Raw genomic sequence first — 12554 nt, 5'->3', positions numbered from 1 at the left:
TACAACCTTCCAGCCACACTGCTCCTTTATATTCCCGGAACACTGGACGATTTCTCCTGCCCAGAGCCCTTCTATGTCCTCTGCCTGGAACGGTCCCCTCCACACTCCTCTCCCCACTAATCTGCACAGCTAGCTCCTTCTTGTAATTCAGGTGTCAGCATCAATGTCATCTCTCCCCAGTCACCCACCCAGTCACTCTCCATCTGACCTAGTTTTATTGTCTTCAGAGCAGTTACCATAATCTGAAGTTACTTTGTTTGCTTGTAAGCTCCATGAGAGCAGGAAGCATGTGTACCTGTGCTAAGTAAATATTTGTTGGATGAACACAGTTGTCCTTGGAGCTCTAGTTTATTTATGGTGTGTGGTGAGGCTGCAACTACCCAATACCCTCTCTGTCCCCTTCAAATGACCCCTGAGCTACATGTGGTCCCCAGCTTCACAAGATGGGCCTCATATAACAACATCCTTTATTTAGTCACTTCTTAACATGCCAAAATATTAATGTCTTACTAGCTAAAAGGCAACACCAATTTCCTTATTGACATTAAGAAAAAAGTCAATGATCAAATTACTTTAAAAAATAAATAATAATTCAATAAACATGGTCATCTAAATTGTTTTTCATGCAACTCAATAAAGGAATTTTCATTTTGATTAGAAAAAAATAGAGCTTAAAAACATTTTCCCTTTAATTTCCTGGAGGAAACCATTATTCAACATGGTCAACTCCAGCAGGCCCCCTTCCGGTAGCAGAGAATAGTATTAAGGACAAAGCTTTGTTATGAGAATGGCCTGGTTTCCAATACTCGGACCAGCATTTATCACTTTGCAACCTTGGTCAAGTTTCTTAAACTCCAATAACCCAGGTTTCCTCATCCACAGAACTTGGATCACAATACATTACAGTAGAGTAATTATAAGAGTTAAGTTGGATAACATTTGTGAAAGTGACTAATCACAGTTACAATTTTTGTGAGCGTTAGTTCACACCAAGTGTTCTGCTAATCTATTAGACATGGTAGTGTCTTTACTTCTCCTTCACTATAGGTAGTATTATTCCCATGTTACAGAAATGGAGACGGAAGAATTAAGTAATTTGCCCAAGCTCAGAAAACTGTAAGCGTCCGCGCTGGGTTTTCAAAGTTAGGTTTCTCTGACTCGAAGGCTCTTGTCCTTCTCCCCCATCCCTACTGCTTGTGAAATGCCAAACACAGGTGCTACCACGTGGTAGGTGTTCTAGAAATGTAGGCTTATCTTCCCCACACCCTGCCAACAGTGCCTCTGATCCTATTCCGATTCTGCACCACCATGAGGTACTGGTATCTGTGTACCACACTCTGTTTCACTGAACATTTCTTAAGTTTTCCCTTTTGATGGAAAACTATCCCAACTGTCTACAAGAAGATACTTAGAATCATTCCAACTTAAAGGAGGACTCACACAACTGCCTTCACAGTACCTCAGTAATTGTCCTTATTCCTTCCAGGAAATGTCACTTGTATATTGTGTTCATGTTAGCTTAATCGTCTACGCCACGTGATGTTCTATAAGCAGAAACGACATGGGCTTTGAGGTCAAAGAGTCCAGGGCCCCAAGAGTCATCAGTACCACTGACTAGCTGTGTGATTGCACATATCTTATTCCCTCTCTGAGCATGCTTCCTCACGTACAGATTGGGGAGAAGAACCCACCCCTTAAAATTGTTGTGACGCTTAATGCTGGCACATCGTGGGCATTAAATAAACATTAGTTTCCTTCTTCCCCTCACTTTTCCCGCCGTTTCTGCAAGCTCGGCTGTGTTAAGCCTCTGTAGGCATAGAGAATGTCTCTCTTTTCTATGCGAACAAAGCTTTTTGACAATACTTGAAAATAACGGAACTTGTTTGTGAGATGAATGCTGCATGACCAGGTGGCCATCCTGGGAGGTGATGGGTTATTTCAGTGATGCACCACTGCTGAGGGAAGTAGGAGACCTTTGCTTTTGGAATTGCCCTTAGAGCCAGTTTATCAGTCACTCAAGAAAAGCAGCTTCATTATTTGATGTTGTTTTTTGATGGTTTACCACCCCTCTGCTTCTTTACTGGTACCCCTTCATATCCCAAATAGAAGGCCACGCTCAGTTCTGGGATGGTAGAAACTTTAAGGTATTTTTGACGAAAAGGGAAAAAAAATGTGTGTGTATATATATATATATATATATATATATATATATATATATATATAGTGACATTTTGACCATGCTCTTTATTTATCGTCTCGGGTTCAAATCATCCTTTTACTTCTAAATATCACAATTACCACAAAAGGATGAAGATTTGAAGTCAGGAAATATTTTAAAAATCTAAAGGTAATTCCGAAAGATGAGTCCCACCACTGATCTGGCATAATGGAAGCAACATGGATACTTAGGTATAGCCTCCAATGGTGACTATTTTGAAGGGAACTTTTATTTGGATTTGTGTGTTCAAGTTAGGCTGTTTATTTTAAACATTTATCTAATATGAAAAGTTGCACAAAAATCCTGTAATCAGTTCAATAGGATTACTGTGTATTCCACATAAGCCAAAATTATTTCAGAAGAAAATGCTTTAGATTATCATCTGGAAACTTTTTAGACTGTACGCTCTATCAGTAATAGAATTTTGAGTGTGTGCCACCAATTTATGTATAGTTAATTTATTTATAAATTACATACATATTCTTTAAGTTATAATCATTTACATGTATTGAAACAGATAAGAATAGAAATTGCAGGGTATAAATGTGTTATTTTCTCTCCTTATCTCAGTGAAGCACCTTGTGTATATCTGGCACATATGCATACATCCTGCTTTGGAGATCACTGTTTTAGATGACGATGATTGTGATAAAGGAGCTAAGACTCCTTTTTCTGAATGGTCACTAAATAAAATTGTTACCTTTCATATGTTTAGCAACTTTCATTACTTATACTAAGAATCAAATGCAATGCAAATTCACCAAGAGCGCAATTTAGGAGGAAATGCTTGAGTGCAATTAATTCATCACAACTAGTCTAGAAGATGTTAAAAACTGCATGTTGAGCTAACATGAGACCCTATGAAATAATGTGACACTATAAAGATGAAGGGAGACAGTTCTGTAAGTGTCACATGAAAAGGAACCAAAGTTAGATACAACTTTGAATACAGTAATTGAAGGCAGGCCAACATGTTGTGAATTGACTCTGGTTAGACTGTGAGTCCTACAGAATCAAAGACTCAAATGGCCTCTACAACTGTGTTTCTAGCTGAAAAACCTGTTGCAGGTGCATCACTCTTTGAAACAGACTCACACACGTGTATAACAACACTGTTACAAGAAACAAACTGACTATGAAAATAATGGCAAGAGACAAAGGAAAGTAATGAGAACATCTGCCTCTGGATTTGTATGTGTGACGGGGTATTAGTCCCAGTCTCTATAATATGCTTCCTCAAAGTTACCAAAAAATACTTATACTTATAAATGGAAAGGATCTGTCAGACAAAAGATTACTTCCTTATTTCAAATGGCATTCTATAGCAACATTTGGTGCAACAAATTAATCCAAACAATTTCTTAAGGTTCCCTTATTAGACAACAATATATGTATTATAATGTTTAAAGTCCATTTCAATTTACAAAAACATTTTCTAAAATAATTATGTGAGGGTAATAAGCTTGGTTTTTCATGTAGAAAATTCAAAGTTATTATGAAGAAAGGAAAAAGAATATGATTTCTAATTAAGTTCTGTAAAATTTGCCAGTTCACATTAAAGAACAATGAGCCACTGGAAATAAATAATTAAGAGCAGACTTGACAGACTGCAATAAAAACACTACAAGGTATTTTTAAATGGCTTTTCATTTTATTTAAAATAAAATTCTAACAAGGTGTCTTGGGGTAAAATTTCTTGATTTCTTACCTTGCCATACTTCTGGGCATAAGATCCCGTGAGCAGTGAGTGGAAAACAATGATGGTTTCATCCAAGTCCCACACAAACACACGCTGGAGAAAAAAGATAAATATCGAAGAATTATCAAGTTCTAAGGAAACAGAAATCTCTTTACAAGTAGAAGACCTCTCACTTTATTTTTGGATATAATCTTAATACTATTATATGGAAATCTATGCTACTCCATTAATTTTTCCTCCAAATTTGTCAAATCTAACCCCTGTAAAACCTGAGGAACAAGAGTGACAAAAATAATAAGGCTTAAAAATGTGATGTCCTAATCTGAATGAATTCATTCAAATATGTACTTGCAGTTAATACCCAAAAGACACGTTTGGACTTTATCATAGAAGTGTGCTCTTATAAAATTTTATGTCTCATGAATTCATGAAGTTTTGTAATCCATGCAAAGAATTATATTTTAAAAAATATTTTAAAGAATCAATGAACAATCCCTAAATAGAAATTGTAACGTGTGGACCCTTGGGTCAGATTAAGTCATAAGATGGGTTGTTTGGCCTGCACAGTGTTTTGAACGGTTTCAAATTATTGAAATTAGAAGATTTCACACAAAGTTCAGGGTTTTGACTGCAGTAGACAAACTTCCAGTTTGTGGCAATGGTGGCTGACAGTCCATGTGGCAATGATGCAGGGGCCCCTTTAGACTGGGCCAGTGCTCCCCACTCTTCCCAGTCTGTTGGCCCCCTAGCCCAGTTCACTCATTCATATCACCTGCTGGGTTCTTGAAGGCATTTGAATCTACTACTGTTGTTCGCATCAAGGAAATGATCTCTTATGAAGAGATAACAAGGGCTATTACTTGACTTTACTAAATCTGGAGATTTAACTTTTTTTCACAGTTAAAATATGCAGCTGTGTAAGAAGTAACACATTACAGTTAAGAATAGTTTCTTCTGATGTTTCATAATAAAAACAACCTGCTTAGTATGGAGATATCTCAAAAGATCTGTCCCAACTGGAAACAATGACACACAGAAATTTTTACAGGTATAAAAATTTTAACATATGTATCAAATGACTGGAATTTTTCTTATTTTCTGATGACACCTTTTTTTCTCCATACAGATTAATTTTACCTTTTAATATTTATTGACTCATGTAAACATCTTTCATGACGCTAGTACTCCCAGAAAGAGTGCTTCTCAGATAAATACTCCACAAACAATGGCTTTATTTTTCAAATTTCTGCTTGTGCCTTCTGTTTGTGTCTTTTGGATCAAAAGATGCAACTATCTCAGGCCTAGAATTTATAGAGCATTATGATTTTTAAGTTGTTATTGTTTTTAGTTTTGCCATTATAATGGACGAAATCTCCAATTTCAGAGCTGTGAAATGCCTACTTCATAGTAGGTCCACTCATTTCATGATATATCTTTTTGTTTTAAGTCTGAAACTTTACAGAACTGTACGGTATAGAATATATCATTCAGTAAAATGAAACATCACATTACACCTTTTAAGGAGAAGTCAGCATACCTCCAGGTCACTGTCCGGAGGCGGGGAAGGATTACTTTTCCGGCCTCTTCCTCGGGACTTTGACCCAGAACTCCTGCACGTTCTCTCATCAAGATCTTTGATGGGTGTGGAGGGGCTCTGCACAGTATCAAACTCTCCTGTAAATAACATGAATACTGTCAAGGACAGCACTTCATTTTTAGATCAGGTATGAGTCTTCATGATTAATGATTTTAACAAATCCTACAACAGAAAATTCCTTATGACAAGAAAGATTTATAATCACAAATATACAAAATTCGAATTCAGTCAAAATTTTGCAGGTCACACAGCTTTCTCCTAGTTTCGATCTATGTGATCTATTAAACCTGAAGACGTTTTGTACCCCAGATGCCCTCAACTTCCCATTTCTATCCCCACCTATGTATTTATCTAAATTTAGATCTGTTGTCACCTCCTTATGTCTGAGGATGAGATCCCATCCCTCCCCCTGCAAATATGACTTACGTGCCTCACCTATTAGAGAATAATCATGCTCCACTTCTCAAACTCTCTCTTACCTTCCCTTCAACCTCTCCCATTTCTGGGGGCGGGGGGCACACAGACAAGTTGAAAAGTCCTTCCCTTTGACCTTGCATTTCTATCTGCAAGCTATCTGTTTGCTACGTTTTCTTTTTAAAGGACCCGTCTCAAAAGAACAGCATGTACCAGTGCTGTCCAACAGAAATACGAAGTGAGCCACGAATGTAACCACGCATACATATAATTTTAAATGTTCTAGAAGCTGCATTAAAAAAAGGTAAAAAGAAACACGTAAAATTAATTTCATTCCTATATGCTAATTGCTCTAATATATCCAAAACATTATCATTTCAGCATATAATAAATATAAAAATGACATGTTTTACATAATCTCGTTTTCATGCTAAGTCTTCAAAATCCTGTGTGTATATGACACTTAGAGCTGATTTCAATCTGTACTAGCCACACGTGCCTATTAAGCCCTTGTAATGGGGCTAGTACAGACTGAAGTCAGCGGCTACAGTACTGGACAGCACATTTGTCTCCTTTGAACATTTTCCCCACTCCACATCATGTGGGCAATCTAACCCTCTCATAGGTCAGTCACTTTCTACGTGATGACCCATACATCATACCAAGTCAAATCTTAAGTTTCAGACTTAATGTTTAATTGGGTTCTGCATGTCCCACAGATACCCAAAAGTCCGACACGTCTAAAGCTAGTGATGCAGGATCTTATGAGGTGGAGAGTACAGAGCAGTGGCAAGTCTGTAGGAGAGGGTGTTAAGATAAATCCACCAAGGCGACAGTGAGGTGCAGTAAAACTTCACAAGTAACAAGAGTTGGACTTACTATATGACTTCAAGCATTTTACTCAGTCTCTCTGAATCTCAGTTTCTTTGTATACTAAAGCCTGGTTAATAGCAGCTATCTTTTCGTATTACTGAGATAAATCTGATTTATGTTTAATTGAAATCATATGCATAATGTTAAAATGTCTAGGAGAGTCCAATGGCAAACTATATTAAAGTTACACAATTTTTAAAAGTAAAGATGTTATGACTCTCATGCTTTATCATAAAAATTAAAGTAAAATAATTATGAGGACAGCCAAGCAGTTATTAATCTAAATAAACACATCTGAACAAACTAGATCACACTTAGGTAACATTTTTTCTGAGATGTTTTAGGTAAACAGTGTTTACATAGCTAACCTCTAATAATTTCTAACGGTCAAATGTCTTCTTTGGGAAACATCTGTGCATGTCAGGACAGCATCAAAAAAAATGTCTGTGTTCCAAATATTATTTGCTCTTAAAACATTGCTAGCACAGTTCATTGCATGGGTTTCTGCTATCGAATGCATGAGAGTAGAAAGCATAATAAAAGGATCTTTAGTTACGATGCTGAATATAGCCCTATGTCATAGTAAATCAGGTTTCAGCTTACGTGTATAGGCGTTAGATGGGGATTTGGGTATTTAAACACACATCTACTTTTTAAAAATATCACACAAAATGTTTTCTATTTTCAATTATTTTTATAAAACAGAATTTTTCTAAGGTTACTATGTCCTGCCAATCAAATGTTCTTTTTCAGATAAAATATTGATTCAAATTAACACACATTTATTAAGCTTATAAGATTTTTTTGGTCGACATTCCCTAAGACCTATCTTTCTATCCATGATAGATCAATTTTCAGGAGTTAACTCTCATCAGGCAGCTTTGTTCTTGCCACAGTGCAAGAGGTGAATAGACAAAATCTTGCAAAATCCCAAAGTTACTGTGCTCACTAATGGGTGGTTGACTGTTGACTGGATCCATAAAGACGGGGTTTGGCAGGAACATCTCAGCTACTCGAATGAACTGGAGGTCAGCAGCTATCACAACGAGGGAGTGAAAAGAGTAGAAGGAGGAAGGGAAAAGACTGGTCATAGGAAGTGTCTGGGTCTCAATAAGCTTATTGGAATATGTGTTTGGCTAGAGTCACTGCTCATTATGTCTGAGATCCACCCACATTGTAGCCTGGAGCAGTTGTTTGTTTTTTCCTTGATATGGCTGGAACTTCATGACATATGTATACTATGCTTTATACATTCTGTTGATGAACATTTGGGTTATTTGTAGTTTTAGGCAACTATGAATAAAGCTGTTATAAACATTCTTGTTTATATCTGTGGGCATAAGCTCCCCTTCCTAGCATATCCCTATATGTATATACTAGGCATATGCCTATATGTATACACCTGGCAGAGGGAGTGCTGGGTCAAATGGAAGGCATATGTTTACCTTCAGTAGACACTGAGCACTCTTTTCCAAAGGTGTTGTATTAATTCACTCTCTTACTAGCAATGAGAGTTCTAGTTGCTCTACATCCTCACCAATACTTGGTATTGCTAGTCTTTTTTATATTAGCGATTGTAGGGGTTGGTAGTATCTTATTGTAGTTTTAATTAGCATTTTCTTGATGAGTAATGATGTAGAATACTTTGTTTCTTACTCACTTGGTATCTACTTTTTATGAAGTAACTGTTTAAATCTTTGACTAATTTTAAAAAATTGGGTTATCTTTTTCTTAATGATTTGTCAGAGCTCTTTACTGTGAAACGTTCTTTACACACACACACACACACATATATATGACTTAAACTTCACTTCTACCCAGTGAATTTGTTCCTTTATTAGCCTCTTTTAATAATGGGAGAACTGGAGACATGGGGGACTCAATTAACTAACCAAGATGAAATAGCCTGTATGTGAAATGTTGATATGGTTCCAGAACTCCCGCTTTAACCACTAGGTAATACTTCCTCTCCCAAATAGCACCAGTCTGTCCAGGTTACAAAAAGGTCAAATGTATATCTGTTTCTACTAATCAAAAGAGTTACACAGACTTTACACAATTTCTGTGAGAGTGAGGGCCAAGGAATTCATCTGAAGAGCATCAGAGTAAAAGAGCAGGTCCTTAAGAGGCCATGTGCTGTATTTGGGCTCCTACAGCCACCACCCAGATGGAAATGAACTGACCTCCATATCTTGTGAAGGTTCTAGCCTTTCTTCTGATAAAGGGCAAAATCAGGAACTTGAGCTCAACTGGTCATTAAACATTTGTTGACATTTGTTTTTAAAAGGAGAAAGCTGTTAATTCCAGTGCCTCTGTCAATTTCACTCAGGTAATTGCACTAGGGTACAGTAATGCTGCAGGTAGGGAAAATGCAAATTGGCAGAGAAGTTAACTGTGGTCAGTCCTTTCCGTTTAAGTCCTCTTGTTCCTTCAATGAAATGAATTAGTACTTTGCTTTCCTTCCTGTCCTCATGTGAAATGCCATGAGGCCTAGAAAGTCTACTGAGTTCTGCCTAAGAAACTGGCTTCTTTTCAAAGAGTGATCTTACCATATCCTTTACTTTTCTGCAACACTTGTAAAGTTTAATTAGCTAATGTATCTGAGATGTTTGCCAAGGTCTCAGACTACAGAATGTTGTTACAAATTGCTAGTTATATTTAATTTTAAAGATGTTTAAAATTTTAAAAAGGAGCTATAAAAATATCACTAAGCTTAATGTGCTATCAGTCATCAAACACTCGGAAGGCGAATCAAAAATATAATATACCTAAGATAACCTTTATGTTAAAGGCAAAGAAAGATCTTTTCAAAGATAATGAACTAAAATATCTGTTGTTAATCAGCATGGTGATGTTTCTTTAAATACATTGTCAAATTACCTAATAAGGTAAAATAAATGACTGAATGCTATTTGTAATTTCCAAATAACATCAGTCATTACCCATTGCCCTAGGCTTTTTCCTGGGCTAACACTATACATGACTGAATAATTATCTTTTAATCAGTACCGTAATGAATAACTGCACCTTCTAAGTTTTGGATATTTAGAATCAACTTTATTTCATTAGGTTTATCGCTAAATCAGAGCAACCAGCTGTCTCTTATAGAACATAAAGTATGTTTCCATTTTAAACAAGGGAGAAGTCAACAGTGAATGATTTATGACAAACTGTGGGTTTAACTGTTAGGTCTCTGCTTTAAGTCCAAACGCAGAGCCAGTCAGTGGAAAATACTCTTTATACCCTTAAACAAAATACCTCAAATTTCATCAATAATAAAGAAAAATCCCATAGTTATGAACTTGTTTACTTTTTGGATGCATGCCAGACCTGCAAAGGCAAAATCAAACTTAAAACTATCTTGACTGAAGGTCTGAGGTCACAGAGTTCCTTAAAGATCTAGACACGTGTATTGTTATGATTTTGGTTGAGAGAATAATATGGGTACAAGTAGAAATAATTTCTTCTTTAAATTCAATGGAAAGTCTCGTAAGATCTGACAATTATGTCAAACTGTATTCGTTGGTATTAGCACCCAGTGCAAAGCTGAAGAAATTGCAGCATTCTGATACTGCATATGAGAATGTCACATATGAATGTGTTACATTCAAAGTCACATACTCAGAATATCTACATGTCTGCGTTTAGTATTTTTAATGTAAATAAAATAGCTATTCTGAAAGTTATTATTCTTTAGCTAATAGAGAGTACCCATCTGTGTCTTTCGTGCATAGAAACTCTTGTGGTCATACTGAAATTAGATTAAAACCAACCTTCCACCCAAAGTTCTAGGCAGCATAAACCATTTTGGGGTATTTGAATGGTTTTCATTCCTGGTAGCTCAATTCTAGTAAATTCCAAAACACTTTGCCAGTCCTGTCACTCGGTCTCTGATATCTCGATGATCAAATACTTAGTCTGTGGTTTTGCTCCTGAACACAGCCTACTTTGTTTTCCCCGTGCATTCACCAGTGAGAAACACCTTTCGCAGTGCGACGAGAACATCAAGTATCTCCCCACCTGAAGTGCTTCCACCACTTGTAAGCAAGGATTCTGAAATCACTCATTCTTTAAATTAAGATAAGATTCTTAATGAAATGTAAGTGTTTACTCAAAGAGGATCAGGACAGAATTGGAACATGGGATTTAGGCTGGGCGGAAGTTAAGGCAGGTAGTGTGCCAAGGGTGTAAAATTTAAGGGCTGTGAGAATGAACGCCCCCCTTACATTCTGCACCCCAGGCAACTCTTGCCTTCCCTTCATCCTGGCCCTACATAAGATATGGCTGCTAAGAGAGGGGGAGGTTAGGCGGAGCGACTAAAAAGAGGGAATGAGGACTAGAGGTTCAAAGGGGCTATGTGTTTACAGGAGGGAGGGTCTAAAAAGAAGATAAGGGGAAAGAAACTGGTAGCAGGGGCATCAAAGTCTAGTACACCTATTAACAATTTTCCCTTCGGTCCATAGTTAGATTAGAGACAATATTTTGAGATTCTTTTTTTTAAATATTCTCTTCCATTATGGTTTATCACAGGATATTGAATATAGTTCCCTGTGCTCTACAGTAGGACCTTGTTGTTTATTCACCCCATATATAACAGTGAACCAAAAAGAAAGAATGTTGCCATTTCATGAATATAATTGCATTTTCTCTGTCGCTTAAAGTATGTTTCATTGTCGGGCTTCCCTGGTGGCGCAGTGGTTGAGAGTCCGCCTGCCAATGTAGGGGACGTGGGTTCGTGCCCCGGTCCGGGAGGATCCCACGTGCCGCAGAGCGGCTGGGCCCGTGAGCCATGGCCGCTGAGCCTGCGCGTCTGGAGCCTGTGCTCCGCAACAGGAGAGGCCACAACAGTGAGGGGCCCGCGTATCGCAAAAGTATGTTTCATTGTCACTTCTTCATGTTCAAATTAGTTTTCTCGTTAATATTCCCCACATTATCTAGCATTTTCCTTTTCTCAACATTCATACTATTTTAATTATTTGCTTGATCTTGGCTTGCTTGTTAAATGGAAGCTAAATGAAGTTAAATGTATGCAGAGAGCATATTCACTGCTGAAATACCAGCAGCGCCTGGTACCTAACAGGCACTCAATGAATAATTGTTTAATGGGCTTTTTGTCTTCTTGGAACCACTGGTCCAGTTAGAAAGAATTTACAGTATTGTGACCATGTGTCCCTATTTTCTTGCCCTTCCAAAGCAGGACAAAAAAGAAGCAGAGATGAGTTTGGATCTTGCAAATAACTGGAAGTCAGAAAAATATTCTTGAACATACTAAATGGTATTTACAAAAACAAAAAATTTCTTAACTTTGATTTTCTTATTGAGTTTTGATAGTTCTTTATATATTCTGGATACAAGTGCTTTATCAGATATGTGTTTTGCAAGTATTTTTTCCCAATCTGTGGCGTGTCTTTCTACTCTTGTGATGGTGTCTTTTGAAGAGCAGAAGTTCTTTGTTTTATGAAGTCTAATTTAGCTTTTCTTTTCTTTTATGGATTGTGTTTTTAGCGTGATATCTATTAAATTTTTATGTAACCCAAGGCCACAAAGAGTTTCTCCATGTTTTCTTCTAGAAGTTTTAGTTTTAACATGTTTTGTATATGGTATGAGTTACAAGTCAAGATTCTGTTTTATGTTTTGTTTTGTTTTGTTTTGCATATGGATGTCAGTGTTCCGGCACCATTTTCTGAAAAACTATTCATTCTCTCTAATTGCCTTTGCACCTTTGTCAAAAACCAAACTTTTAGTATATGTTG

The 12554-nt window shown here is 37.0% G+C and overlaps 1 protein-coding gene across 1 annotated transcript in view; it reads right to left on the bottom strand.

The window, feature by feature from the left end:
* The window catches only part of EYA4 (EYA transcriptional coactivator and phosphatase 4), a gene marked incomplete at its 5' end in the record, with an annotated part of 70795 nt that overhangs the window by 36862 nt on the left and 21379 nt on the right, over positions 1 to 12554 (bottom strand). The window contains 2 exons of the mRNA XM_089921674.1: positions 3927 to 4010; positions 5455 to 5591. Of these exons, the coding sequence (XP_089777800.1) occupies positions 3927 to 4010; positions 5455 to 5591 (221 nt within the window). The remainder of the gene's footprint in view (positions 1 to 3926; positions 4011 to 5454; positions 5592 to 12554) is intronic.

Source organism: Delphinapterus leucas, chromosome 12 (assembly GCF_059928025.1).
Source record: "Delphinapterus leucas isolate spDelLeu-1000000601 "Yukka" chromosome 12, BTC_Dleu_Yukka2, whole genome shotgun sequence".
Lineage (NCBI taxonomy): Eukaryota > Metazoa > Chordata > Mammalia > Artiodactyla > Monodontidae > Delphinapterus > Delphinapterus leucas.
This window is presented reverse-complemented; position numbering and strand designations above follow the sequence as displayed.